The 21303-nt window shown below is 37.5% G+C and overlaps 7 protein-coding genes across 8 annotated transcripts; all 7 read left to right on the forward strand.

Moving 5' to 3' along the window:
* Positions 1-107: 107 nt before the first annotated feature.
* LOC145905408 (large ribosomal subunit protein eL13-like) lies at positions 108-2426 on the forward strand. Its single transcript, XM_082992597.1, has 5 exons — positions 108-165; positions 313-562; positions 1059-1232; positions 1625-1681; positions 2209-2426. Exons 2-5 carry the CDS (start codon positions 320-322, stop codon positions 2374-2376), a joined length of 642 nt encoding a protein of 213 aa, XP_082848723.1. The 5' UTR covers positions 108-165; positions 313-319; the 3' UTR covers positions 2377-2426.
* Positions 2427-2449: 23 nt separating this feature from the next.
* Positions 2450-4210, forward strand: LOC145905407 (uncharacterized). Its single transcript, XM_082992596.1, has 4 exons — positions 2450-3117; positions 3360-3511; positions 3760-3917; positions 4064-4210. The coding sequence occupies exons 1-4, from the start codon at positions 2864-2866 to the stop codon at positions 4208-4210; spliced, it is 711 nt and encodes a 236-aa protein (XP_082848722.1). The 5' UTR covers positions 2450-2863.
* Positions 4211-8742: 4532 nt separating this feature from the next.
* LOC145906701 (uncharacterized) lies at positions 8743-10491 on the forward strand. Of its 2 annotated transcripts, none has more exons than XM_082994153.1 (4): positions 8743-8862; positions 9017-9217; positions 9632-9832; positions 10364-10491. In XM_082994153.1, exons 1-3 carry the CDS (start codon positions 8778-8780, stop codon positions 9829-9831), a joined length of 486 nt encoding a protein of 161 aa, XP_082850279.1. In that variant the 5' UTR covers positions 8743-8777; the 3' UTR covers position 9832; positions 10364-10491. The 2 variants fall into 2 exon arrangements, with proteins under 2 accessions (XP_082850279.1, XP_082850278.1); XM_082994152.1 differs by having other exon boundaries at positions 9632-9844; positions 10364-10486.
* Positions 10492-11195: 704 nt separating this feature from the next.
* On the forward strand, positions 11196-12993 carry LOC145906655 (uncharacterized). Its single transcript, XM_082994105.1, has 4 exons — positions 11196-11394; positions 11554-11754; positions 12121-12321; positions 12877-12993. Exons 1-3 carry the CDS (start codon positions 11310-11312, stop codon positions 12318-12320), a joined length of 486 nt encoding a protein of 161 aa, XP_082850231.1. The 5' UTR covers positions 11196-11309; the 3' UTR covers position 12321; positions 12877-12993.
* Positions 12994-13805: 812 nt separating this feature from the next.
* On the forward strand, positions 13806-15521 carry LOC145906747 (uncharacterized). The gene is made up of 4 exons (XM_082994201.1): positions 13806-13924; positions 14073-14276; positions 14653-14853; positions 15410-15521. The coding sequence occupies exons 1-3, from the start codon at positions 13840-13842 to the stop codon at positions 14850-14852; spliced, it is 489 nt and encodes a 162-aa protein (XP_082850327.1). The 5' UTR covers positions 13806-13839; the 3' UTR covers position 14853; positions 15410-15521.
* A 756-nt stretch (positions 15522-16277) lies between these two features.
* On the forward strand, positions 16278-18976 carry LOC145907246 (uncharacterized). Its single transcript, XM_082994675.1, has 6 exons — positions 16278-16563; positions 16926-17070; positions 17301-17419; positions 17798-17998; positions 18491-18666; positions 18917-18976. The coding sequence occupies exons 2-6, from the start codon at positions 17015-17017 to the stop codon at positions 18974-18976; spliced, it is 612 nt and encodes a 203-aa protein (XP_082850801.1). The 5' UTR covers positions 16278-16563; positions 16926-17014.
* Positions 18977-19827: 851 nt separating this feature from the next.
* Positions 19828-20996, forward strand: LOC145906801 (uncharacterized). Its single transcript, XM_082994255.1, has 4 exons — positions 19828-19935; positions 20229-20429; positions 20573-20714; positions 20912-20996. Exons 1-4 carry the CDS (start codon positions 19860-19862, stop codon positions 20913-20915), a joined length of 423 nt encoding a protein of 140 aa, XP_082850381.1. The 5' UTR covers positions 19828-19859; the 3' UTR covers positions 20916-20996.
* The last annotated feature ends 307 nt before the right edge of the window (positions 20997-21303 follow it).

Genomic DNA, 21303 nt, shown 5'->3' on the forward strand with positions numbered 1-21303 from the left:
TTTTGACATTTTACTTAGTTTTCCTCACTTGCCTAGTATAATCTGAATATTCGTTTTCATTCATTTAGCGAACAAATTGATGATATATTGTGGTAAGTTGTGGCTCCTTGTGGCAGCTTTGTGGCATGCGAAAACTCCGTATTCCTTTTTGGTTGGCCAATGCAGGTAATGTTTGGTAGTTAGTTTAATCATGATAAATCGCCGTGGATAGTCATATTTTAACACTATGTGACGCTTTGTAATAGAATAGCAACAAGTCTTTACAAGGAGAGGTGAATCAAGTTTTAATAGTGTCGATCATTCTTTTATTAGGGTCACAATGGCGATCCGGCATAACAACGTTATATGCAACAACCACTACCACAAGAAGTGGCAGACGCGGGTCAAGACCTGGTTTAATCAGCCCGCAAGAAAGAACAGGAGACATCAAAATCGTGTAGCAAAGGCAAAAAGTGTTGCTCCAAGGCCCGTAAAGAGACTTCGACCGGTCGTACAATGCCCAACATTTAAATACAACACCAAGCAACGCCTTGGTCGTGGCTTTACCTTGGAAGAGCTTAAGGTGAGTAGTCGGTGAAAATTTACAATATGCAATCAACTGTGTAGTAGCCTGGCCACAAAGTAGCAATAACATTGTGGTGAAACCATACCAGATTGAAAAGTTTTGTTATTTGCATGGAGGAATTTTCTTCTTTTACACTGTTTTACGCTTTAATATTTATCATCGTGTTTGCATTTACTTGCCCTGATGATAGTCAGTTTGATAACGATTAAAAAAATATGTTTAACAAAATATTAATGGATTCGCCACTTTGTTTTTCCATGGATTGCTGATAAAATTGTAAAAAAAGCAGAGCATTTGTCTGTTACTTTTTTAATGTAACATTCCGCTGTTGTCTGTAAAACCTGCATTTTTTGCTGAAACATGAAAGTTTTGTTTCTGATTTTAAAACTTTTGAAAATAGATTGAAAGGTATTGTACTAGCATTCAAAAACCTAAAAAAATGTGTAGTGCAATATTTTGTCTCAATGCGACAAAGTACTTTTGTGGTTTTTAGGCTGCCGGTATAAACAGGAACTTTGCTCCCACCATTGGCATTGTTGTTGACCATCGCCGTAGAAACAAGTCCACGGAATCACTTCAGCGCAATGTGCAAAGACTTAAGGAATACAGATCCAAGTTGATTCTTTTCCCCAAGAACCCCGCACATCCCAGGAAGGGAGACAGTACGGTATGTTTAGTCACATGATATAAATCACCGATATTGCATTTTGGCATGGTTGCCATCGACATGAAATTGAAAATGAAGATGACTGAAAAGGAATCTAATTTTATTTAATAGATGCGTTGAAAACACAATGTTTTTTTAGCCACAATGTGAAAATTAGAGAAATTGTGTTCACTATAAACAGAAAAGTAAGAATGATACAGCAAAACAGTTTAAACAAGTTTTTGTGTTAACTCTACACTCTTGCTGTTATGTAGGGTGTTTACAAAATTATTTAGGTGGTTAAGAAACAATAATTAGTTATGGTTTTAGTGATGTTCGTTGTTTTAGTGATGTTCGTTACCCAGATATTTTAGTGGTTGCTTTAATTCATTAAACATCATCTTATTTTACAGCCTGAAGAAACCAAGATGGCTGTACAGTACGAAGGATCTGTTATGCCGATTAAATCGGTATGTACACTTTCATTTTTACTGCAAATGATTGTGATGGTTAATAGCAATGGTACCCAGTGTAACAGTGTTTCATATGTCATACCTAAGAGGCTAAAGAGTTATGGAATAGGGTATTTTTTTTATAGTATATGTATATATGTTAACTTTGTCATGCTTATTCTGTAACAGTTTGCTTTTGGATGCTTGTATTATGAAATCATAATCTTAGTCAAAGACCTTGCAGTGTTTTGATTCTTTATAGTTATTGAAATAACTTTGCAATTCATGCCATATAACAATCTTTTGCTTCTAAGTTTCGTACTAATTGCTGTGCAAAAGTGTGCACCAAGATTTTGATCAGAATTCTAGTCCTTAAAGTAACAATTTTTCCACTGTCAAATGTAGATACTCTACAATTGTCTACAAAGTTTACTCTTTGAAGTTAGGCCAACAGTTTTTATTCTACACAGTGCACAAAAAACTACAATGTACACTAACCGCCTTCACTCCGAAAAAGCAATACTTAACTAAAGACAAATTTTCAGAGCTTCAAACCAGAAAAGGCTCGTGCAATCACTGACGAAGAACGAAAACACAGCGTTTTCCAATCCCTTCGCATGGCTCGTTCCAATGCCAAGCTTTTCGGAATCCGTGCCAAGCGCAAGAAGGAGGCGGAGGAAGCGGCACTCACAGCCAAGCCAAAGAAGAAGTAATGTCTGGCACCCCTGTTGCCGCTTTTTGCTAATAAAGAGCATTTCCTTCGTTTCCGCCTGCTTCTATTTTAATTTGTCTGCTTAAAAGTGAAGAAAAATTAAATATAAATTACACAAGGGTGAGTTGATTTCTTCTGAATCATTGCGTCGCAACCGGCAATGGTAAGCTAATTCACAGGACATTGTAGACCCTATATTCAAACAACTTGGCATGTAAGGCACTTTCTTGCCGTTTTTTGCCCGGATGCTATTTCTTCCGCCGTACTCCAGGTAAATTTGTACGTCTAGCAGCACCAAATTACATTGTGTTTTTCCCGGAGCCAATGCAGCTACCATTCAGATGGACTGTTATGCAATAATGCATTGTGTTGCGTCATAGACACCTGGATCTGCCTTTCTAAGGTCGCCTGGAGCGTAAAAAACATATATGCACTGTCAAATGTAAAGCCCCTGTTCCTCGAAACACTGCAGGTGACCGAAGAAAAAGATGCCACGTTATTGCAGAGTGAAGGCTGCGGAATTTTCGGAAAACGATTTCGTTTCAAAGACGTACCAAAGCGGTTGTGAATTTTTTATTCCATATTTGGGCATCGATCCTGGTTCAGACGACGATGGGGAATCGTGGACAGAGTTTATCGCCAAAGTGATTGTTGTTATGCTTGATCCCACATCTTGCTGGTTTCAAGTTTTTATTCTTCTCTCCACAACGCTGGTAGCATTCGCACTGGGCGTATATATCAGGTAAAAGTGTCCACCAAATTTATACGTTTAGTGATGTTTAAATTTCGAGTTTTATTGGAAAGCGACAAATTTACAAAAACACTTTTTCAGCTGCAAAACAAAAGTGTGATGTGACGACAAACAAAGATCCCATAATACGATTTCTATGGTTTACTAAACTTCTTATTTATTTCCATGTTTCTCAAATTAAGTTTACAGTTTTTTTTGCTCCTATATACGGTAAGTGAGAACACTTTTTTTAGGCGGAGGACTATATTAGGATTGTTACGTCAGAAAGAGGAGTGGATTGACAAGGAAAAAATGCTCCTGAATCAGATATGGGCAGCCTTGGAGGAGAAATTAGAATCTAAGTCATTATTACACGAATGCAGAACAAAAGTAGATAAAATTAAAGGTGTTAGTTTAGCGTTTATAAATTCCCTACATTGTGAACGTAATTGTATCACAGCCAGTGAGATTTTTTTGCTTATAATAAAATTAAACTGACCATCCAACATTGTTACGCCGGTTCGTATGCTTTTATCATTTATGAATTTTTTTATCCACTTTGAGGTTTCACTTTATCATAATTTGCGGTGTTTTTTGACTTCCGGCCAGTCACTGAATTTCCTAGCATAGTTTATACAGTTTTTATTTCATTAGTTCAAGCCGACGCGGAAAGAGCAGAAAAAGATTCTTTGCAAGCAAGGTTGTGGGGCTGTGAGAGAACCATAAAAATCGTACAATCTGAACGTGACGTACTAGTGGAGAAATTGAAGGACTGCATTACAACCTTTTCTGGCCTGAGAAAATCGACTCAGGTGACTTTTTGAACAACTTTTGTTTTATAAACTACTTTGATTATTGATATTAAACGTAATACAACTTCTATATTTGCATTTTGGCGTAAGGAAGTTGTCTGTTTATAATGAAGGACTTGTTCATTTCAAATGTTGTTTTACTGCAGAATTCCGGCCAGGGAGAGCAGGCAGACCAGAACAAATGCCTGGAGAAAATAAAAAGTCTGCAAGCGCTGATGCAGCAATTAATAGAAGCCCACAAACAAGAACATATAAACTATATAAAGATGCTAGAAAAGCATCCGTCCGTATAGCAATAAATGTAAAAAAAATTCTGTCAGGTTTGAATAGGACAGCCTGTGGTTTCCATGGTTTCAGAATTGTACAAAATGATTAAGAATAAATTTAGCACCTTTGGCGCTGTCCTTCTGGCAACTTGTAAACGTAGATTTTATTTAAACGATGTTTAACCCTAAAGAATTAGCCTCGCCGTGAGGTAAAGTCGAAATTTTGGTTGAACAATATATACTTGTTACCAGAAGGGCAGTACATAAGAAACTTACATTTTGCCTGGCAGCAACAGAAGCTTAAATATTTTACTTTTTTTGTGGTGTGGGCCTACAACGTATCCGACAGAACCAACACAGCGTGAATACGGCTTAGGGTCCATTCCAAACATAAGTGGATGTCCATTGTTGTTTTTATGATGCTGCAACCTTGTTGACCCATTATAAGACTTATCTTAGCCTTTTTCCGAAGTTTACCAAAACCGAAAAATTGTTGTATATTTGAAGCCAAACCAGATACTATTGACAAAACAAGGGGCGCAAATATATGATAAGGGGCCTGAATATAATGTCAGGATTATAACTGAAAACTTGCCTATACATGCCAAGCTGATGTAATAGGGCGACGTATCCGCTTTTCGGCATGTGTGGAGAAAATTTCGCCGTCAGACGTCACACACGTGTTGGCCCGATGCCAAATGGTTAAAACAGTTTAAGAACCATCTACTAACACGTCAGATCACTATCAGTTTTAGCTCGATCTTAAGTGCTGATATCAAGTTACAGAAACAAGCTTCGCCAATTTATTAGCAAGTTTATCAAATGACTGTTAATCTGGTGTCATGACAGGAAGTTAAAAAACAAAATAACATAAAAATGGGTTTGTTTGTTCTATACCCTCTTCTGTTGTATGTCGTATGTGTTGCAGTGCGAAGTGGAGTAATCCCGGAACGTCGTGTTTATTGTAAGTGTAGATTATTGAGTACTGTATTATAAAACGTATATTATTCGCCTTGAAAGGTTCACACGACTGAGTGGATTCCAGATTAATGCTTTAACTAAAACAACACAGTACCGTTTGGCTTATCAGTAAAAGTAAAAACTTGCTGCTAACGCCAGTAGGTGTAATATTCAGTCCTGATGAAGGTCGATTGCATGACGACCGAAACTTCGATCAAATTAACATTTTTTTTATACCAAAAGAGCCTTAAATCGACTAAACACGTAAAAACATTGATCAAGTTACATCAATATAACTAATTCGTATTGTTTTTTATTTTTATGCTAGCAAATGAAACAATACTGGCTTTTGGTACAAGCAATGCTTCGGCGCACTTACCTTGGTGTGTGTCTGCGTGGACAAGGATGGTTTTCCACATACTATAAAAGTTGGTGGCAACCTACGGTGCAACGACGGTCTTCGCTCAGCAAATACAAGCAGCACCGATGACCGACGGCCAGTACCTGAATATGGACCTCAACAACTGAATATTATTTCTTTAAATTGCTTGTATAATGCATTCCCTATACCACATGTTTATCTATTTGCGTCGAGCGTAATAAAAAAGTCTTTTTTGCCAGTTGAGTCTTTTCAGTTAATAATATACAATCCGTGGTTTTTATCCCATGAAATTAATTGAGAGCAAATAACGGTACGGTCAGCATTAAAAGTGAGTGCTTGTCAAACACTCAGCCTCAAATTAAAACAACTTAAACATAATGTATGGCATTAAAACTTAACGGAACTTAAAGAAACTATTCCACGGAACCATGATAGTGATGTTTCAATATTGGCCTACAGTAAACTCATTTTAAATAATAAAAATTAAAAAAAAAACGTTTTAAAATATGTTATGCCGCAAATGAGACCAGAGGATCCAAGTGTCAAGCGACCCCATAAAAGTGTGGGAACCACTTCTTTAGGGTATATGAAGTGGCAAACAATCCAGCAATGCGGAACCCGCCATGGTAACAAAGTATGGATAAAACATGGACGTTATCGACGTTTCAACCACAAGTGGATTCACATTGTTGTTTGTTGTTTTTGCGCCAATAATATTCCATGCCCGTCTTTCAGTCTGATACGGATGTTGTGCTTGTTAGTCCGGTTTAAATGTATAAGAAAATTGAGAATTTCTTACACCAGAAAAACTCAACGCCCCTGGGGTCTAACCTCCATGTTTTTGTTTATCCTGACCACGAATCTCGATCAGGTTTACTTCTTGGTATATGAGTCAGGCGTTTGACCAATGCTGCCAACACCTATATGATTTTATTAGTTATATAAGGAGCATATACCACAAGAAGCGTAGCCTATAGTATTGGCAAGACTTCTCGTCTGTGAAACCTTGCTTACGTGTCAGGTTGACGTTAATATGTGTCTTTTTCATGCATATATCTGGCTTTTTTGTTCATCAGATCTCACAATCGTACTTTAGTTAATTGCAGTTCAACTGACATTTGTTTGCTCGAATATCCCTAGAAATAACATATTTTCGGGAGTGGCGGACCAATGACTTCAATTCATAGCTTCATGTCATGGCTATTTTTTGGCTTATCGATAGTTTTGAACTTGCAAGTTTCAAGTGTCAGTTTTAAGAGAACAGTTGCACCAACTAAGTGTTAGCAGATTTATAAATTAGCTGTATTTAGGGTTAAAAGTAAAAATAATCTTTCTGGAACAAACGAATTTACAGGAAAAAAATAAACCATTGTGATTTCACATACTATAAGTAAGATTTGTCAAAAGTTACTAAACTTCAGTTCTTCGTGAGTATTTTGGACACGTCATTTGTTGAATTGTTACCTGAACGGCGTGTCTGTAAGACTTCTTTTACTATTCCAGCTTACTTTCAGCACTGGCTGTGTTTGTTTCACAGAATAGACAAAATTAAACACTGATTTAAGGAAAAATTAAAAACTGATTTGGTCAAAAAAAATACTACAAACATGCGTCTGTTGGTCTGCGCTCTTTTTTTCTGTGCGATATGCGCTGCAGTGATGAGTGCAGTAATTCCGAAACACCGACATGGTAAGTAGGCTATACTGGAGTTCAAAGCGAACGACACACCACTGGTTATTACAGTGACATATGGGTAGTACCATCGTTGTGGCATGGCAAAATATGGCGGATAACCATGTTTCATTTTAGTGCTGGGACACAGAAGTTAATACATTTGCTCCCATACATAATTTTTCAGGGAATAATGACTCAAGTTAAACTTTGCATCAGATAAAAAAGCTTAAGTAACCAATTTCCTCATATGATATGCAGCAAAAACGTTTCTTAAACTTTAAGCATCTAAATACAATTAAAACCACAAATTGAGCAGTGTGATGGACACCGAGATAATATGAAAGACTGAAGTTGGATTTAAAATTTGAACAATAAACAAAATCATTGGTATGGTTTAAGTGTTAGAAACACAACAACAATACTGATAGTATGAGCATTGTGTACAGGACAAGTCAACATACTGTTTATGCAAACATTTATGTTTTTTGTTTATATATAATATTATTACTGTCTTTGCCGGTTCAGTATCGCTAAACATACAATTTTTCACCAACTAAAAGTTTTACAATTTAAACAACAGTGAATCTTTAATTTTTTTGTTGCTGTTTTAGCACGTCCAAATGGAAGGCCTTACGTCCAATGCTTTGGCACTTTGCATTCAATATGTGCATGCGTGGAATACGTTGTCCATACACCCCCAGTTGCATCGAGAATTGGTGGAAATTTAGCGTGTCATCCAAATAACAGAACCCCAAAAGATAAAGATAGACCCACATTTGGACGGGGACCCCGATAACTGTGTTGCATATAATCACGTGATACAGTGTGTCCTATACAATATGTTTTGTACATATATATATATAATATATAATCAATACATTTTGTAAACATTTAATACATTTTTGTTTGAGGTTGAGGTTTGAATTAAAAATAGCTGACGTGTGGTTATTACAACATATGGCGAACTTTACCGCTGCTTTGTACCCCTGTGGTACACGAAGATCCGTTTTTCACGTTCAGGTTACGTTCACGCATGTCGCTTGCTTGTTGAAGCGTAACAGCGTGCACACGTTTGCGTTCGTCTGATGTTCGTATTTTCTCACTTGGGAAACAAAATTCTCCTGCCGCAAAGATCTGTAGCGAGGATTGAAGCATGCTGCTTTGTTGCTATAGCAACGATAATATTCCCCTGTGTCATCCCGTGTTCCCATGATTTAAACTTGTCAATATATTTGCAGTAGCAGTGTTAAAGCCATAAACACATAGCCTATAGTCCCTTGTGAGTCTAATTCAGAGTATTCCAGTCTGAGAGTCATTACTACGTTTTGCCACGTACACAAATTTGGCCTATATGAACGGATAAACCCCAACAGAACTTCCTTATAGCATATGGGCGGTCGATTGATGTGGCGGTGACTGTGGCGTTTGCTGTGATTGGCGCTGTAACACTTTTACTTTCAGAAGCCTGACTTTATGCTTAGAAAATTAACAATGAGATGACGAAGTTTATAAAATATTTGTAAAAATTACCGATTTTATATGCAGCACAAAATTGAGACTTGACACTAAATTAATAATATGCGTTCGATGCTCAAATACGTTCTTCTTTTCTGTGCCATGAGTGTTGCTGTGAGGTGTGGACTTATTCCGGGTCTTCCAGATTGTAAGTACAGCTTGTTGAGTGCGTAAATTAGTAAAAATACAATCAATTAACCAGTTGCACAAACGCCAATTTTGTTCGTAAAAGTTACAATATTATTAGAATGTGCTTTTCCTTTTATTTTAAGCTTGTTCCCACTAACAAACTTGTATATCAGGCGATTTGGAGACAAAAAATGAGAGACTGTCGTGGCAATACCCGTGTGACGCAATGTGTTCCGATCCCAAAAATTACAGTTCATGCGAGTTGGGCACGGGATCTGAGCTGGCGTGCAAATGTGACTACGATTCATTTAGAAACGACGAAGGAGTGTGCGTTAAACTTTATGAATGCCCAAAGAAGTATTCCCGATTTGGATGTGAGTGTCCCCTGATGTCATTGTAACTTTTGATCAAGTTTTATTACTCCTCATACATCGGGCGATATTTAAGGGACACTTCACGCTTGGGTGCTCTAATTTTTTTGCACTACATGTGCAGTTCCATAATTTCCCAATTAATGTCAATCAATAGCTACAATTTTAAAATTAATGAATATAGCTACTATTAAAATTAATCTAAATTGTTGAAATTTTTCAGGCACAACTGAGCCTATGTCGTGGTACACCAATGCCTCTTGACACACTGTTTAAAATAACTCTTTCATAAATTTGTGCGATTAATCGGCCCAGATGTTCTGGTGATTTCTTGAGTAAACATTATCGATTAAATACACACATTTTGAATTTAATTCATCGTTTCGCATACGCGTATCATGCCTTTCATTTGTCCAGGGACAAAATGCGAACAGCAACAAATTGAAGGCGCCTACCCCTTGTTGGCTGATTTTCAAACCCTTGAATGCGACGCAAATGGGGATTTCGTTCCCAAGCAATGCACCGGCATGTGGTACACTGTGTGCTACTGTGTAGACCCGGTGACTGGGGTCGCAGATCGGAGCACGATGACACACGACCTCCACATGACCTGCTAAGGTGACATGCAAGGTGGAAATTAAAAAAAAGTATTACCGGAACGATTGAATATAAAAGAAAATTTAAACCATTGCGCTTTCGTGAACTATCATGTGAGATTTCTTTAATAAGTAAATAAATTTGCTTAATTAAAGTTCCTCATAATTGTTTGGAACCCACCAGCTGTTGATTTCTTGGCGTTCCGGACTACTTTTGGAATTGGTGGGATATCCTAAAGAGATGCACGGGGGTTTTGATAATCAAAGTAGAAACAGTCCAATAATTGAACAGAAAAATGTTAAAGTATGTTAAATAATAACGCAACAAGCCTCTATTGATATCAGCATATTTTTAGAAAAGTAGATTTCGCTTATATGTTCTAATTATCAATAGGCTTTTATTCAATTGATGTCGCAAAGAACAAAACAATGACTATAACGGGGGCCGGGTTCTCCTATAATTAATAAACAAGACTGATAAAGATTTTGTACATATAAAACCAATAAGTATATCCATAAACTTCGAAACGATTAGTTTTTTTGTGTTTTGCAGTTCTGAGGCAACTGGAAAGGTTGAACTGCACGCGAGCGACCTCGTGCCTTATTTTTTGAGCCAATATTTTTTTCATTCATCTGCATGTTGAGGATCTTATCCCAATAAATTGGCATCTGCAAATGTTACTTGATTTAATGTTCCAGGGTCTTGGAAAAGCAACGCTTAAATTTAACACATTAATATAGATAGTCGAAGCAAGTTGGAATGACTTTGAATTAACAGCAAATAAACTTATCGACGGAAGTGGCCATGTCTTGAGTCGGGGACAATTACTTTAACTACTTAAGTCACAGGATTAGCATTGCCTTTATAATTCATATGAAAGCAAATACACCTATAGCAGTGAAACATTTTAAAGGAAAAATCGTTCTAGTTACAAAAAGCAAAACTATAGGAAGTGAAAAAATCCGCATTGTAAATGAGCAATGTTTTCTAAGTTGCATCGTATTCTCCGACCGCAATTTTTTATAACGAGGATTGCAGAGCATATGCTGCTGTGCTGCTAGCAACAAGAATATTCCCATGTGTCATCCCGTGTTCCATGGTTTAAACTTGACAATCTATTTGCAGTAGCAGTGTGCTCACTACCAAACACTGTGTGAAGCTTGAAATACTCCAGGGATTTTGTATTATATTAAACGCATAAACACAGAGCCAATTCCCTTGTGAGTTTAATTCAGTTATTCTGATCTGATAGCCAATAATGCGTTTTACCACGTATATAAATTTGGCCTATATGGACAGATAAACCCCTACAGATCTTCCTTGTAACATTCGGCAGTCGATTGCTGCGGCGGTGGCTGCCATTGGCGCTGTAACACTTCAAAAGCCTGACTTTATGCTATTAAAATTAACAACTAGATGACGAAGTTTATAAAATATTTGTAAAAATTACCGAGTTTGTATGCAGCTTAAAATTAGCCTTGACAACTAAATTAGAAATATGCGTTCGATGCTCAAATACGTTCTTCTTTTCTGTGCCATGAGTGTTGCTGTGAGGTGTGGACTTATTCCAGGTCTTCCAGATTGTAAGTACAGCTTGTTGAGTGCGTCAATTAGCAAGAATGCAATCAAGTAACTTGTTGCACAAACGTCAATTTTGCTCGAAAAAGTTACAATATTATTAGAATTTGCATTTCTTTTTCTTTTAAGTTTGTCGACACTTATAAGCTGCATATGGTTATCAGGCGATTTGGAGACAAAAAATGAGAGACTGTCGTCGCAATTCCCGTGTGACGCAAAGTGTTCCGATCCCACTAACTACAATTCATGCGAGTTGGGCACGGGATTTAAACTGGCCTGCAGGTGTGAGTTCAACTACTTTAGAAACGACGAAGGAGTGTGCGTTAAACTCTCTGAATGCCCAAAGAAGTTTTCTCAATTTGGATGTAAGTGTCATCTGTTTTCTTAGTTTTCTTTGTAACTTTTGATCGAGTTTTTTTACCTTGCTTATGTCGGATGGTATTTAAGGGGCACTTCACGCTTGGGTCCTCTACATTTGTTCACACTACAGGCAATTGTATACTGACCAAACTAAGGTCCTGTTTGAAGCTTTTATATTATATTCTCAATTATTTAAAATTATTCTAAATTGTTGGCACAACTGTTCCTATTTCACGGTACACCAATGTGCTGTGGTACACAGTTAAAAAGTCGTGCGATTAATCAGCCCAGATGTTCTGGTGATTTTTTGACCAAATCGTTTAAAATACGAACATTTTTGCAACCGCGTATCATGCCTTTCATTTGTCCAGGGTCAAAATGCGAACAGCAAGAAATTGAAGGCGTCCACCCAATGATAGCTGATGTTGAAGTCCTTGAATGCGACTCAGATGGGAATTTCGTTCCCAAGCAATGCACCAGCATATGGTTGAGTGTGTGCTTTTGCGTAGACCCAGAGACTGGGGTCGAAGATCCGAGCACGGTGACACACGACCTCAACATGACCTGCTAAGGTGACATGAGAATGGAAATAACAAAAATTTCTCACAGAAACGATTGAATTGATCGGAATAAATAAACCATTGTGTTTTCGTAAACCCTCATGTGAGATTTCTTTAATAAGTAAATAAATTTGCATAATTTAAGTTCCTCACAATTGTTTGGGACCCACCAGCTGCTGATTTCTTGGCGTTCCGGCCTACTTTTGGCACTGGTGGGATATCCTAAAGTGATGCAGGTTTTTTTTGATAAGTGGAAATACTCCTATAGTTGAACAGAAAAATTGCTTTTAAAATATTTTCTTTAGTTGTTAAAGAGTATGTTAATTATTGAAGCAAAAAGCCTCTATTTTATATCAGCAGTTTTTTTAGACAAGTACATTTCGCTTGTGTTCTATAATTATCATTAGGCTCTCATTCAATTGATGTCGCCGAGAAAAAGACAATGACTAACAAGCGGCTTTCTCCTAAAAATATTAAGCAAGACTGATAAAGACTAAATATATATATAAAACCAAAAGGTATATCCATAAACTTGAAAACGATTAGTTTTTGTGTTTTACATTTCAGAGGAAACTCGAAAGATTGACCTGCTTGCGTGAGACTTCGTGTCGTTATTTTTGAGCCAATATTTTGTTCATTCATCTGCATGTTGACCACATCCCAATAAATTGGCATCTGGAAGTGTTACTTGATATAATGTTCCAGGATTTTGAAAAGGCACCGCTTGAATTTAACACAATGATGGATAGTCGAAAACAAAGTAAAAATTGACGTTGAAATAAAAGCAAGTAAACTTTACCGACGGAGTTGACAATATTTTTAAATGAGGGACAATTACTTTAACTACTTAAGTCACAGGATAAGCATTGCACTTATAATTCATATAAAAGAAAATATACCGATAGTAGTAAAACTTTCTTAACAGAAAAAATCCTTCTATATTTACAAAAAGCAAAACTAGAAAAAACAAAAATTCTGCATTGTAAATCAGCAATGTTTTCTAAGTTGCATCGTATTTGCTTACTTGGCAGAGGAAATTCTCCGGTTGCAACGTTTCATAACGAGGATTGCAGAGCATGTTAAACTTGACAATGTATTTGTAGTAGCAGTGTGCTGACTACCAAACACTGTGTGAAGCTTGAAATACTCCAGGGATTTGGTATTATATCAAACCCACAAACACAGAGCCTATTCCCTTGCGAGTTTAACTCATTTATTTTGATCTGAGAGCCAAAAATGCGTTTTGCCACGTACACAAATTTGGCCTATATGTACAGATAAACCCCAACAGATCTGACCTATAGCATTCGGCAGTCGATAGCTGTGGCGGTGGCTGTGGCGGTTGCTGCGGCGGTTGCTGCGGCGGTTGCTGCAGCGGTTGCTGCCATTGGCGCTGTAACACTTTTCCTTCAGAAGCCTGACTTTATGCTATCAAAATTAACAACGAGATGACGAAGTTTATAAAATATTTGTAAAAATCACCGATTTTATATGCAGCTTAAATTTAGCCTTGACAACTGAATTAGAAATATGCGTTCGATGCTCAAATACGTTCTTCTATTTTGTGCCATGAGTATTGCTGTGAGGTGTGGACTTATTCCAGGTCTTCCAGATTGTAAGTACAGCTTGTTGTCTGCGCCAATTAGCAAGAATGCAATCAAGTAACTTGTTGCACAAACGTAAACAAGTTGTAATAACATTAGAATTTGCTTTTCTTTTCCTTTTAAGCTTGCTCCCGCTTATCAACTGTATTTGGTTATCAGGCGATGCGGAGACAAAAAATGAGAGACTGTCGGAGCAATACCCCTGTGATGCAAAGTGTTCCGATCCGAAAAACTACTATTCATGCGAGTTAGACGAGGGGACGTCTCAACTGGCTGGCAGATGTAAATTCAACTACTTTAGAAACGACGAAGGAGTGTGCGTTAAACTCTCTGAATGCCCAAAGAAGTATTCCCGGTTTGGGTGTAAGTTTCACCTGTTTTCTTAGCTTTCTTTGTAACATTTTTTCGAGTTTTTTGATAGTATATAAGGGGCACTTCACGCTTGGGTCCACTACATTAGTTTACACTGCATACAATTGTATACTTACCAAATTAAGTTACGACCAATATATGTGTTATAGCCTACAGTATCGATTGAAGCATTTGATTTATGTTTTTATACATATAAAATTATTGAAAATTTTGTAACTTTCTGAGCCTATTTCACGGTACAGCAATGTGCTGTGGCACACAATTAAAACTTGTGCGATTACTCAGCCTAGATGTTTTGGTGATTTTTGACCAAATCGTTTGAATACAAACTTTTTGCAACCGCATATCATGCCTTTCATTTGTCCAGGGACAAAATGCGAACAGCTAGAAATTAAAGCCGTCCACCCAATGAAAGAAGATGTTGAAGTCCTTGAATGCGACCAAGTTGGGAATTTTGTTCGCAAGCAATGCATCAGCCTATGGTTGAGTTTGTGCTTTTGCGTAGACCCAGAGACTGGGATCGTAGATCGGAGTACAGTGACACGTGACCACAACATGACCTGCTGAGGTGACATACAGGGTGGAAATTAACAAACATTCTCACAGAAACGATTGAATTGATCGGAATAAATAAACCATTGTGTTTTCGTAAACCCTCATGTGAGATTTCTTTAATAAGTTAATAAATTTGCATAATTTAAGTTCCTCACAATTGTTTGGGACCCACCAGCTGTTGATTTCTTGGCGTTCCGGCCTACTTTTGGCACTGGTGGGATATCCTAAAGTGATGCAGGGTTTTTTTGATAAGTGGAAATACTCCTATAGTTGAACAGAAAAATTGCTTTTAAAATATTTTCTTTAGTTGTTAAAGATTATGTTAATTATTGAAGCAAAAAGCCTCTATTTTATATCAGCAGTTTTTTTAGACAAGTACATTTCGCTTGTGTTCTATAATTATCATTAGGCTTTTATTCAATTGATGTCGCCGAGAAAAAGACAATGACTAACAAGCGGCTTTCTCCTAAAAATATTAAGCAAGACTGATAAAGACTAAATATATATATAAAACCAAAAGGTATATCCATAAACTTGAAAACGATTAGTTTTTGTGTTTTACATTTCAGAGGAAACTCGAAAGATTGACCTGCTTGCGTGAGACTTCGTGTCGTTATTTTTGAGCCAATATTTTGTTCATTCATCTGCATGTTGACCACATCCCAATAAATTGGCATCTGGAAGTGTTACTTGATATAATGTTCCAGGATTTTGAAAAGACACCGCTTGAAGTTAACACATTGATGGATAGTCGAAAGCAAGTAAAAATTGACGTTGAAATAAAAGCAAGTAAACTTTACCGACAGAGTTGACAATATTTTTAAATGAGGGACAATTACTTAACTACTTAAGTCACAGGAAAAACATTGCCCTTATAATTCTTATAAAAGAAAATATACGGATAGCAGTAAAACTTTCTCAACAGAAAAAATCCTTCTATATTTACAAAAAGCAAAACTAGAAAAAACAAAAATTCTGCATTGTAAATCAGCAATGTTTTCTAAGTTGCATCGTATTTGCTTACTTGGCAGAAAAATTTTTCCGGTTGCAATGTTTCATAACGAGGATTGCAGAGCATGCGGCATTGATGCTAGCATAAGAATATTGCCCTGTGCCATCCCGTGTTCCCATGGTTTAAACTTAACAATGTATTAGCAGTAGCAGTGTGCTGACTACCAAACACTGTGTGAAGCTTGAAATACTCCAGGGATTTGGTATTATATTAAACCCACAAACACAGAGCCTATTCCCTTGCGAGTTTAATTCAGTTATTTTGATATGAGAGTCAGTAATGCGTTTGCGACGTACACAAATTTGGCCTATATGAATAGATAAACCCCAACAGATCTTACCTATAGCATTCGGCAGTCGATTGCTGTGGCGGTTGCTGCGGCGGTTGCTGCGGCGGTTGCTGCCATTGGCGCTGTAACACTTTTACCTTTAGAAGCCTGACTTTATGCTATTAAAATTAACAACGAGATAACGCATTAATTAATCAGAATTGCTCTTCTGGCACTTAGTTTCTATTGTGTTTATTGGAAACCAACGTTTCGTCTGCCATCCGGCGAGACTTCTTCAGGGTTATGTCAACAGTAAAGCATCACGCACATAAAACACTAAAAACGTAGGAAAAACGCAGGAAAAACGCAGGAAAAACGCAAGAAAAACACAAGGAAAAAGGAATAGATAACACTGGCACCGCTTGCATCGTCACGTGAACCAGGTGCGTAGCGGGGCGTAACATTTACAACAAGTTGTTGTATACAGCACGAAAATATACGCATTGCTCCTTATTGTTTATGCAATGGTCGTTTTTGTGGATGTGGAGATAACGAAGTTTATAAAATATTTGTAAAAATTACCGATTTTGTATGCAGCACAAAATTGAGACTTGACACTAAATGAGAAATATGCGTTCGTTGCTCCCATTAATTTCAAAAACATTCCGTTCCAATACAAGTGTGCTACATCAAGTTTTAAGATATCATAGCCCTGACAACACGAGATGTCATGACGCCATTTTACAACGATGTGGTACAATTGTTGACAAAAACTACGCACAACGACTCTCTCTTGTTATTGCAGAAGCCCAAAGATACTGTCAGCTCCAAGTGTAAAGAAGAACGGTGCTGTTGTGCTTGTCTTTACAACGTGACTCGTGACATGCTACTGTTATGCAACACTGTAGAGTGGAATTTAAATACTCTGGAGAATTGGAAAATGAAAACAGGTCAAGCAAAGTCCTTCAGCTATTTTAGTTAGGCTGAATGCCAAGACCCAGCAATGCGTTGGACAATCCCCAACATCAGATCATTCATACTTACATGCATGATGTGTCGATAGGAGTTAACGCTCTGCTTATATTACACTGAAACTATTTGTACTGACGTTAAGCTAAAAGCTAAATAGCAAAGTTTTTACGTTAAATGATTGCGAAATAAGTGCAGCTTTTTTGTGCAGCTTTAAGGTGTTACTTTCGAATAAAAAAAGGAATATGCGTTCTTTGCTTGTTAACATTTTACTGTTGGGCGTCGCGGGAGTTGCTGTGAGGTGTGGAATTCTGCCGGGTCTTCCCGATTGTAAGTGTACCTTAATACGAGCGCAAATTAGCATGCATTTATCCAAGTAAGTTATTTTGCACGTAAATGTGACAATAATATTACAAATCTTGTAAGCTGCATACAAATGGTCACTGTTTCGGCCTATCAGGTCTCATTAGTGCATCTTGGTTTGACGATCTTGCAGGCCGAACGGCGAGGCAAAAAACTTTCACTTCGTGGTGACTGTATACAATCACCGTTGGGCACCAAACTAGGTGCAACCAGTCGGAGATTACATCAAGGTGGAAACACTATGGCCAAGCAAAGCTAAACCAATAGTGCCTTCAGGGCCTTTGTCACAATGCATAAATATACTACAAATGCTGTTTCCACTTATAAGCTGTACATGGTTATTAGGCGACGAGGCAAAAAATGAGACAATGCTGATGCAATACCCGTGCGACGCATCGTGTTCTGATCCCAGAAACTACAGCACCTGTGATTGGTCATCAGGAAAGTATCAACTGGCGTGCAGGTGTGTATACCACCACTACAGGAACGACGAAGGAGTGTGCGTTAAACTAACTGAATGCCCCAAGAAGTATTCCCAGTTCGGATGTAAGTTTCACTGGAGTTTTTCTTCTCTTCGTAAATAGTGAATGAGCTTCTATCGTTGAATTGCTTTAATTTCTCCAATACCTTAAATTAGCAATTCCCCACGTTGTTTGGGCAAAAAAAATGGAAGTTCAGCGTTTGCGTTTAGTTATGGTCACAGCTGTTATGAACCAATATTTCACTAACAATATTTCCTCTTCACTGTTTATATTGTGAAACCTTGCGTGGTATGGAAATAATTTCATATTTTATCCCTATTTTGCTCAATTAATTGATAAGCCATAAAGCTCTCAGTGGAACACGTAGTTGCTATGAAGAGGCTACGACTCGACTGTTTTTCTGAGCGAGCGAGATGCGGTCTATGGACCTCGAAGGTTGCTATCCTTGCTTCATGTAATCTTTGGTGAAAACATACGCTGATTTCGTTTTTAAATTATCATTTTACAACACATGTACAATTAAAATCCTTATGTTATACCTTTTGTTTACCTTCAGGGTCAAAATGCGAACGGCTTGAAATTGAGGGGATCCACCCTATAAAGTCTAGTGAAGTGATCCCAAAATGTGACGCGCACGGAAATTTCGAGACGAAGCAATGCGTCAACATCAACGTTTTGTTGAACTTCTGCTTTTGTGTAGACCCACTGACTGCTAAATCTGATGTGAACACGGTGACATATGCCGGAGAGTTAACTTGCTAAGGTGTGACGTATACCCAAAAGGAATGTACGCAGTTGGTGAAATTTTAAGTGAAAAAACGGTCATTAGCGAACTAAAAGATTTGAACTTGCATTTGGATTTTTAGTGATCTTGACAACTGTATTTGAGTAAAAATATTTGATATCCAGAAAAGCCGCCACACTATAAAGGTTATTATCTGGCGCTAATAGTAACAAAACGTTTTAATTTCTTGTTTTTCAGTCAAGAGGAAACTGGTATGGACGAACTGCATATGCGTGGAACCTCGTGTCGTTTTTTTGATCCAACGCTTTCGTTCATTCATCCGCATGTTGATGTTTTATAACATGACAATAAACTAACAACTGCAAATATCACGCAATGCAATGAACTAGAAGCGCAGAGACGGTTTATGGGGTATATTGCGGTAAAGGTGAAATCACTGAGCTCCTGTAGCTCAGTCGGGAGAACGTTGGGCCTGGTTAGCCCAGGGTCGTGAGTTCAAACCTCACCAAAAGCTTAATTTTTTAAAAATCTTGCTAATCCAGCTAGGCTGCATTGCCTCGGCTGCGAAGCGAAACCTGTAAAGGGTCGTCCTGCTGCCTTATCTTGTAAGGCATCACTCACACACAAATTGCCATGACGTCATTAGAAATCTTGACTCGGGAAAGTTGCAGATATCTGGAAAGTACGTAATTTACATACACTGTCCAAAACTATGTGCAACGACTTCCAATGCCTCACAATGCCATTAAAACTGTTGGTACTACGTCTAGCAGAGAGAAAAAGAAAATGTCATTCTTCTTAAATGTTTATGTATATTTGTACTAACTTGTTTCTAAAGTTACCATAGTAACTATGTGCCCAGGCTTATATATAATCCACACCGCAAATTACAATACAAGATGAATTCATTGCCTCCGGCACAAAACGCAAACTTGCAATGTGAATATAACGCGATAACGCGTACCGTTAACCAAGATTTATTTTTCGCATTCCCATAATTTGATTGTGAAGTATAATCTGTTTTCAAAGAAACACTCTGAGAGTCATTTACTGGGAACTCGACATTTTTTTCTGTCACCGTGTCACGAGTAAGGTATATATAACAGTGAAGCTGATTACAAGTATTTCGTATCAAATATTTCCGACAGAAAGAGGACAACTAAAAAACTGAACCGAAAAGATGAATTCGTTGGTCTGCTACGTTTTACTATTCTGTGCCATGGCTGTTTCAGTGAGAAGTGTGTTCATTCCTGTTTGTAAGTAAAACTAAATAAAAGAAACAAAAGTAAAAAATGTACGGTTCGAGACCTTTGTAATAGGGTCCTTCACTGGCTGGCACACATGAGCTTAAGGGCTCTAGGGGCCATGTAAGTTTCTGTATCTTTCTCTCCTGCTGGGTCATAATATAAGCGGAGATATAATTTATGTATGGACGACGAGAAAATCATTTAATCGGTTTTCTTACATTTTGTACAACATATTTGAACGCGAAAGTACGCGAAAGTACGCGAAAGTAACACATTCTTACTTTTTCTTTTATGATTATCAGGCAACGCGACGAAAAATGAGAGAGTGGATAGAGATTATCCCTGCGACTCATTTTGTTCCGATCCCGGAAACTACAGAAAATGTACAAGATTAATAATAGGGTGTCGTTTAGCTTGTAGATGCCATTTTAATCACCACAGAAACGACGAAGGGGTGTGCGTTAAACTGTCTGAATGCCCCAAAAAGTATTCACAGTTTGGATGTGAGTGTAATCTGTTTTCATGTTTTTGGTTTTTAAGATGTGAAAAGCCGTATAACTTCAAGTAATATCTTGCTTGTCTAACAATTTTTAACTGATTCTACTTTTATATTTTATGCCACAACGCTGCTCTTTCTTTTAACCAGGGTCGCAGTGCGAACAGGAGCAGGTGCTGAAGTCCCATCCTTATTTCTACCAACGTAATAATGTAGAGTGCGACATCCACGGCAATTTCTTGCCCATTGAGCAATGTTATCCCACGTTCCACGCAATAACTGTTGATCTGAGGTGAGGAATGGGTTTAGTGATTAAATTTAAGTGTAACGCAGTGTTGAGATGCTCTATGAAGTAGGGGTCAATTGAACTAAACGTTCGCTTAATATTGCATTTTTATCTAAAATTGTTAGTGTAAAATACTTGCTAGAAAATTTTAAACCATAATGCCATGTACCAAAACAGTATCTATATAAAAGATCTTTTCGCAGATAAGAGGGAACTTAAAGATTGAACAAATTGCATGGACCCACGTATTTCCATTTGTGTCAATGTTCTTGTTAATTCAGCTACACGTTTAATTTTTTATCGCATCCCAATAAACTTTCATCTGCAAATGTAATGTATCTATAGCGGAAATTACGGCGCTTATTTCATATAGTTCTAGTCATGTATTTATACATAATACCCTCTTTCATATATATTGCTTTTATCAGTTATAATCTCTAATACTGGCACCTTTAACGTAAAAATAACGTAATGTTTATGTGTATGGAAATTCTATAGACAAGAATATTTTTATGCAGAGTTTTCAGATATGTCGTGCAGAATGCGTCAAACACAAATGAAAAAGATTTGGTTTCACCAATTAACCTGCAGTCAC

Source organism: Ascidia mentula, chromosome 6 (assembly GCF_947561715.1).
Source record: "Ascidia mentula chromosome 6, kaAscMent1.1, whole genome shotgun sequence".
Taxonomy (NCBI): domain Eukaryota; kingdom Metazoa; phylum Chordata; class Ascidiacea; order Phlebobranchia; family Ascidiidae; genus Ascidia; species Ascidia mentula.

What these genes read in the sequence shown, in the direction of transcription:
- LOC145905408 (XM_082992597.1), top strand. Translation starts at nt 320, where the DNA reads ATGGCGATCCGGCATAACAACGTTATATGCAACAACCACTACCACAAG. An exon ending in TTACCTTGGAAGAGCTTAAG is followed by an intron (nt 563 to 1,058) that starts GTGAGTAGTCGG and finishes TGTGGTTTTTAG; the next exon opens with GCTGCCGGTATAAACAGGAA. An exon ending in CCAGGAAGGGAGACAGTACG is followed by an intron (nt 1,233 to 1,624) that starts GTATGTTTAGTC and finishes CTTATTTTACAG; the next exon opens with CCTGAAGAAACCAAGATGGC.
- LOC145905407 (XM_082992596.1), top strand. Translation starts at nt 2,864, where the DNA reads ATGCCACGTTATTGCAGAGTGAAGGCTGCGGAATTTTCGGAAAACGAT. An exon ending in AAAAGTAGATAAAATTAAAG is followed by an intron (nt 3,512 to 3,759) that starts GTGTTAGTTTAG and finishes TTATTTCATTAG; the next exon opens with TTCAAGCCGACGCGGAAAGA. An exon ending in GCCTGAGAAAATCGACTCAG is followed by an intron (nt 3,918 to 4,063) that starts GTGACTTTTTGA and finishes GTTTTACTGCAG; the next exon opens with AATTCCGGCCAGGGAGAGCA.
- LOC145906701 (XM_082994153.1), top strand. Translation starts at nt 8,778, where the DNA reads ATGCGTTCGATGCTCAAATACGTTCTTCTTTTCTGTGCCATGAGTGTT. An exon ending in TATTCCGGGTCTTCCAGATT is followed by an intron (nt 8,863 to 9,016) that starts GTAAGTACAGCT and finishes CTTGTATATCAG; the next exon opens with GCGATTTGGAGACAAAAAAT. An exon ending in GAAGTATTCCCGATTTGGAT is followed by an intron (nt 9,218 to 9,631) that starts GTGAGTGTCCCC and finishes TCATTTGTCCAG; the next exon opens with GGACAAAATGCGAACAGCAA.
- LOC145906655 (XM_082994105.1), top strand. Translation starts at nt 11,310, where the DNA reads ATGCGTTCGATGCTCAAATACGTTCTTCTTTTCTGTGCCATGAGTGTT. An exon ending in TATTCCAGGTCTTCCAGATT is followed by an intron (nt 11,395 to 11,553) that starts GTAAGTACAGCT and finishes TATGGTTATCAG; the next exon opens with GCGATTTGGAGACAAAAAAT. An exon ending in GAAGTTTTCTCAATTTGGAT is followed by an intron (nt 11,755 to 12,120) that starts GTAAGTGTCATC and finishes TCATTTGTCCAG; the next exon opens with GGTCAAAATGCGAACAGCAA.
- LOC145906747 (XM_082994201.1), top strand. Translation starts at nt 13,840, where the DNA reads ATGCGTTCGATGCTCAAATACGTTCTTCTATTTTGTGCCATGAGTATT. An exon ending in TATTCCAGGTCTTCCAGATT is followed by an intron (nt 13,925 to 14,072) that starts GTAAGTACAGCT and finishes TTTGGTTATCAG; the next exon opens with GCGATGCGGAGACAAAAAAT. An exon ending in GAAGTATTCCCGGTTTGGGT is followed by an intron (nt 14,277 to 14,652) that starts GTAAGTTTCACC and finishes TCATTTGTCCAG; the next exon opens with GGACAAAATGCGAACAGCTA.
- LOC145907246 (XM_082994675.1), top strand. Translation starts at nt 17,015, where the DNA reads ATGCAACACTGTAGAGTGGAATTTAAATACTCTGGAGAATTGGAAAAT. An exon ending in TCTGCCGGGTCTTCCCGATT is followed by an intron (nt 17,420 to 17,797) that starts GTAAGTGTACCT and finishes CATGGTTATTAG; the next exon opens with GCGACGAGGCAAAAAATGAG. An exon ending in CTAAATCTGATGTGAACACG is followed by an intron (nt 18,667 to 18,916) that starts GTGACATATGCC and finishes CTTGTTTTTCAG; the next exon opens with TCAAGAGGAAACTGGTATGG.
- LOC145906801 (XM_082994255.1), top strand. Translation starts at nt 19,860, where the DNA reads ATGAATTCGTTGGTCTGCTACGTTTTACTATTCTGTGCCATGGCTGTT. An exon ending in AAGTGTGTTCATTCCTGTTT is followed by an intron (nt 19,936 to 20,228) that starts GTAAGTAAAACT and finishes TATGATTATCAG; the next exon opens with GCAACGCGACGAAAAATGAG. An exon ending in AAAGTATTCACAGTTTGGAT is followed by an intron (nt 20,430 to 20,572) that starts GTGAGTGTAATC and finishes TCTTTTAACCAG; the next exon opens with GGTCGCAGTGCGAACAGGAG.